At 35.9% G+C, this 6199-nt stretch overlaps 1 protein-coding gene and 1 long non-coding RNA gene across 2 annotated transcripts; both read right to left on the bottom strand.

The window, feature by feature from the left end:
* Positions 1–154: 154 nt before the first annotated feature.
* Positions 155–1992, bottom strand: LOC123702166. Its single transcript, XR_006752818.1, has 3 exons — positions 1728–1992; positions 1497–1581; positions 155–383 (listed from the first exon to the last, which is right to left on the bottom strand). It is a non-coding gene; the product is annotated as an uncharacterized LOC123702166 (long non-coding RNA).
* A 1764-nt stretch (positions 1993–3756) lies between these two features.
* On the bottom strand, positions 3757–5142 carry LOC123702157 (GDP-fucose protein O-fucosyltransferase 2). Its single transcript, XM_045649828.1, has one exon. It carries the CDS (start codon positions 5053–5055, stop codon positions 3856–3858), a length of 1200 nt encoding a protein of 399 aa, XP_045505784.1. The 5' UTR covers positions 5056–5142; the 3' UTR covers positions 3757–3855.
* Positions 5143–6199: the final 1057 nt, after the last annotated feature.

Raw genomic sequence — 6199 nt, 5'->3', positions numbered from 1 at the left:
AACTAAAGCCAACCCAAATTATTTAACCCAGAAACAGAATAAAATAAATATTCATAGAAAAATAAATAAAAGACAATAACTCGATGAAATAAATAATTTAAAAAAAAATTGGTTGCCTGTAAAGTCGGTATACGGGCGAAAGTTTTACGTGACAACGGCTTTTTATGTCTGTCTCTCTCGCTCTTAAGCGGGCTAACCATGCCCGAGTGGAAGGGACGCGTGCTTCTCACTCGCTCTCATTGTGAGCGCATAACGTGAGCGGAGCGTAACGCAGTTTCTTGAAGTGTCACCCGGCAAACCAATTTATAAGACATTGTCACGTCAAAAGAATATGTTTATAAAAACTAAATAAGTACTTACTGAATTCCCAGATACCCCAGAATCTGTAAAACAAAATATTACTACAAATATTGCTATATTAAAAAATATAACAAAAGAATAAAGAACATTTCACATGTTTATGAAATCAGACACTTTTCGCCCGCGTCTTCGCCCCCGTTTTCAAAGGAAAACTTAAATGAAAATGTTGTATGTATGTATGGTTTTCGCGCATAAAGTACTGAACCGATTATAATGAAATTTAGCACACATATAGAGGGTAACTTGGATTAACACATAAGATAGGTTTTTTCCCAGAAATCCCACGGGCTTTTCTTTGAAAACACGGGCGAAACGCGAACGAAAAGCTAATACTAATAAAGGAAAAACATTTCATCGGTAAGTATTGTTTTTTTAGAAATAATGCATATAAACAGTATAGCTTTGTATGTTTGTATGTTTGTATGTTTGCAAAAATGTATATGAACATTTGATAACAAGATCAATTTAAAATGAAATAAAGAGCCTTTGTTATCTTACAATGTCATCAATTTTATACAACAGACTATTGTCCAGGCATTTGACTATTGACCTACAATTCTATAGGACTTAATTCACAGATAATATAATACTATACATATTATTATAAATTCTGACACCTAAAGTTTCAAAGCAGACCAGTAGTTCCAGAGATTAGCGCATTCAAACAAGCAAACTATTCAGCTTTATGATATTATAAAGCTGAAGAGTATAGATTGCAATAGGTATTTATGTAAAGATAACTGGTTAATAAGTCACGACATCACTACATAGTATAAAAGAAAGTCGCTTTCTCTGTCCCTATGTCCCTTTGTATGCTTTAATCTTTAAAACAACGCAATGGATTTTGATGTGGTTTTATTTAATAGATAGAGTGATTCAAGAGGAAGGTTTTAGTATATAACTTATTAGGTTTTGAACAAAGCGGGCGAATCCGCAGGCAGTAAGCTAGTTTGAATTAAATATTTCATAGTGGTTGACTCACACATATGATTTTATTCAAAAGGTTCATTATTTCCTTGTTTACAAAGGCTTTATTTTATTTTTAATAACCCCATACTAATTACTAATCAAGGGATGGCGGGAGAGACGGTTGATTGACGATAAAAACATTTATAAATACATAAATGAAAAGATACCTGATGTGACATTGTTCCGATTCTTCCTATTGTAGAAATAATTTCTAAACATCATTGGGTTCATCTGAGTGGTCCTATAATGATCCTAAAACAAAAAACATACATATTTGTGAATAACAACACGAAAAATAAACTAAGGACTCATTTCATCTAATCGTAACCGCTAGTATGAATTTAAAATCATAAACGAGGAAGTTTATGTACCTAAATAATATGTATTATTAAACTTACTCTGTAATTTTTCATGTTTAATTGTGAGATTGTACACAATAGGTTAGAATTTGAAATTTGAATGTACACTAAGGTATATAAATCACAATGATTAACACAGTTCTAAGAAGTAACTTGTAAGTTTTAAATCGTTAGCTGCAAGTGTAAACAATGTAATCTACACATCATAACAAATAGAATAATATGGTAATTGTGGGTAATGCCAAATACGGCCAAAGATTATTGCCAATTTCGATAATACAATTTCCGAATTCGTTTACCAACGGTTCTGTCACTTTTCTGTCAAAATTCCGCAATATGAATGACAGAAGTCACGAATGACGCATTGCAGGCTTTCGATTTCTCGTACTAGAAACCGGATCAAAATGGAATGAAAAGGAGGACATAATATATTAACATGTTTATGTTGCTTCACCTGTTTATTTGTATCAGACGTGTTTCTATACATATAACCGATTCCTTTAGACTAGATTTTGTCCCACTTTAAACGGACAGATTTAATTCAAACTTTTTACATAAATGTGTGCGTGTCGTTTTTTTCTATATTTAATATTTATGTTGTACAAGCGGTCCGCCCCGGCTTCGCCCGTGGTACATGTTTACGTTTTCTCTACATCCTCGTACTTCATGGAATATAATAAAAAAAGAATTATCGAAATCGGTTCAGCCGTTCACACGTGATGCCGTGACAATGCGAAACGGGTTTCATTTTTATATATAGATTATTAAATGTATAGATGAGCTAAGTAGATGAGGATATAACATAAATATACTTAGATCATTTACTTAATGATCTAAGTACCTAGGTATCCTCATTATTAGCATAGTTATTAACTTATTAGTTTGGTCTACATTCAGATTGATCCAGGATAAAAAGTTATAATTATTATCCATACTAATATACTAACTAATAACTATACTAATACTAATATACTAATAATACTAATAATATAGGCGTAGGGATGTGACGACCCCATCGCCCCCGGTTGGCATATCTACAATAGATATCCCATAATCCCAGCCGTGCAGTCAGTCACCCCGCAGGGCACCTTGTGGCGAGGTGTCGGGGAGTAGCGACCCCGCGGGAACCGAGCGCTCCCGGGGGAGGTCCCTGTCCTCACCTCTGGGCTGTCCCGGTGGCAGTTCGGAGTGAACAATGACGAGGTTCAGGATCCCCCACCTCTGGCTTGCCTTTGTTGGCCGTCCAGAGTGGAGCCGCTAGAGCTATATGCTCGGGGGTGGAAGTGTCTAATGGCGTAATAGCGGGGAAACCCGCTCCGGGCCCGCGGGCTCGCGATGGTGAAACCGGTGCCGCACCTCTCTACACCCCTAGCCGTTCAGCTGATGTTGCCCCCTTGTTGCCATTATCGGTAACCTTTTTGGGAGCCCATCGACCGAACTGGCGAGTCACCGTCTGCCATAATTTTCAATTTTTAATATTGAAAAGGCAGACGTCCATAGTCCCCATAGACCCAATATACCAGTCCATCTAACACCCCCTTCCATAACCCAGTTTTATTAATTTCCATTTTTCTGCAATAGTCCTACATTGGCCGCGGACTGCCCAGGGCTGTATCTCTATAGTGCAGTCATGGGCAGGCTGCGGCTGGTGTCCCACAACACATTAAATTCTCTAAAGGGCCTCTGCGTGTTGGACCTGTGTCCCCACGTAAGCCTTCCAAAGGACCGGGTATCTTCCTTCTGGTGGTACCCGTGTATTATGGAGAGAGACCTAATAATATTATAAATGCGAAAGTAACTCTGTCTGTCTGTCTGTTACTCAATCACGCCTAAACTACTAAACCAATTTGCATGAAATTTGGTATGGAGATATTTTGATACCCGAGAAAGGACATAGGCTACCTTTTATTGCGAAATATGTACCACGGGCGAAGCCGGGGCGGACAACTAGTAGGCTCTATAATATCATCACGCTAAGACCAACAGGAGCAGAGCTACGCGGGTGAGACCGCGGAGCGCAGCTAGTTTATTATATAGGTAGGTAGTATTGAATAAATAAGAATTCAAATAGTAAAAAAATATATATTTATTATCTTAAAACTAAACTTTGGTTGAATACATGGCACATGAGTATTGTACAGCTTAAATTGAAACTAAAAATACCTCATCAATGGACAATCGTCCATTTAGAAGGTCTCTCACACTGCCCTTTATCTGGGCACAATCTATTAAAAGTTGTTCTACTTTCGTGTCCTAGAATCTCTCTCTCCTCCTGTATTCTAAATGTGAACGTACTTTCATGAGTTCCTATGAAGTATGCTGCGTGCGAACAAATAATTTGATCGATTATAGCGACTCCACCATCTTTGTACTTGTCTAAATCAGCTTGAGAAGGTACATAATAGTGTATAAGATATCCTAACTGTGTCAATTCAAGTTCTAACTGCCGTAGCGACGTCATATCTGCATCTGTAGCTATAAATACTCTATTTATGTAGGAATTGAATTGTTTTATATGCTTGTCTATCTGTTTAGCTGTTCCCTTGATAGATGGGACGTCGTTTTTACGGTATCGCGCGAAGTCCTGCCGTCTCCAGTGAACGCTAGCGTAATTGTTGCACAATTTTGTGTCGCAGTTCAAGTACCTTGTAATGAATTCTTCGGCTCTTGTAATGAGGTTCTGATTGAATCTCATGCTTCGTCTACAATCCCAGAACTTCTTTGTTCCATACGTATCATGTAGCGGTATTTCACCGTGTGCAAACATGATAAATCTGTCAGATGGGTGTAAAGCAATTAGCTCCCATAATTTCGATATTTTTCCTTGAAAATTCACGCATTCGACCTCGTTTGCTGTCAAATTATTATAGCCCCAGAATCCATCATATGCACACCCACTGCTTATCTCCCATTTATCAGTAAAAACACCATTTTCAAAAGCATCAGCAAAATTCTGTAAAACGTAAACACGATCGATTTTTAATGTTTTTCCTTTTGTTTTATCGAATACTTCGACGACTGGGGAGAAGGATTCGAGTGAATTGATGTCAAAAAAGTGACTCCAAGGCAGAGGAGGGCTTCTGGAAGACTGAGTTCTCCAATGATATAGATTCTTCCATGGTGGCAAAACTAGTTTCCAATTATCCTTTTTGCTGGCTTTATGTGCTTCTGCTAACATTATTGCGAATCTCATGTAAACATCGCGTCTCAAATTGAACCCTTCAGGGGGATTAACGTCGTAAAATATGTATTTATCATCGGAAGTATCATGACCACAAGATTTGTCTTCAATACTACAGAAATCTTCAGAATTATGAGCAACGGTTATCGTAGCTAGTAGAAATACAATTTGTAATAATTGAGTCATAGTTAAACTATTGATTTATTTAAATTTTCACTCAAAGAATGGTAAAAAAATGTAAGTATAATTTATCAAAACACAAGGTGAAACAAGACCGCACGACCGCAGCAATACACATTTTGACAGTATTATTTATTTTTTTAATTTTTTTTTTTAATAATTTATTCATAACCATGGATACAAGTCCTTCAGTCGCAATCTTAAAGTTATATACATTTCAATATAATATAAAAACATACATTAAAAAATAATAAAATAATTATAATAAGATATGTACAGAACTAACATTAATATTTTAACTTATTTACTAATTTTACAATACAATTATACATATATATTCGATCGTTTCTCAAAACAATATTAGAAATTAAATTTTCTCTACAGTATTAACAATGTAATTATATAATGGAATGAAATAATCTTTGTTAGATAATAAATCTTCGACCCGGCGGGGAACACTAATTGAATGTTCTTGGGCGATATCACTTATTTCACTGACAAGTGTCAATCTTTGAATACCAAACGTTCGACACTGTAAAATAATATGGTTTACATTACTATACTCTTTGATGGTTTATGTCTGCATTTTCCTGGGAACAATGGGTACAAATGTTTTCTGTAATTATTTTCATCCTATAAAGATGCGCTGGAACCAAGCAATGCCCAAACCGCAAACGGTTGATGATCGTTATAAACTTTCGAGTTTCGACTAGTGTATCTGAAATCATTATACCAAGGTGTTGCTGGTAAGTTTCTCTGTAAATTTGCATACCATTTTCCTTTGTTTTCTGTGGTCAAATCCCAGTAATCTTGCCACATATTTTTCATTAAAGTTTTAATGTAATGATAATAATCCGTGAAAGGAACTTTGAAAGATCCTGTCAGGTCTTCATCATGCTCCTGACGTGTTGCCTCGTCTACAATTTCGTTACCAGTTATGCCACTGTGTGAGGGAACCCATACAAATTCTATATGTTTGCCAATAATTCGTAATAAATCCTTAATCCTATACAAAATATAATTCTGTTTATATACAAAATTGCAATTACATAAAGCAGATAACACACTTTTGGAATCTGAAACTATCAAAATATTTAAATTAATTACATTACATTTTACATATGTCAAAGCAGCCAGAATGGCCCAACTT

Source organism: Colias croceus, chromosome 23 (genome assembly GCF_905220415.1).
Source record: "Colias croceus chromosome 23, ilColCroc2.1".
In the NCBI taxonomy this organism is placed as follows: Eukaryota; Metazoa; Arthropoda; class Insecta; order Lepidoptera; family Pieridae; genus Colias; species Colias croceus.
The sequence above is the reverse complement of the archived record's forward strand: the minus strand, read 5'-3'. Positions and strand labels throughout refer to the sequence as shown.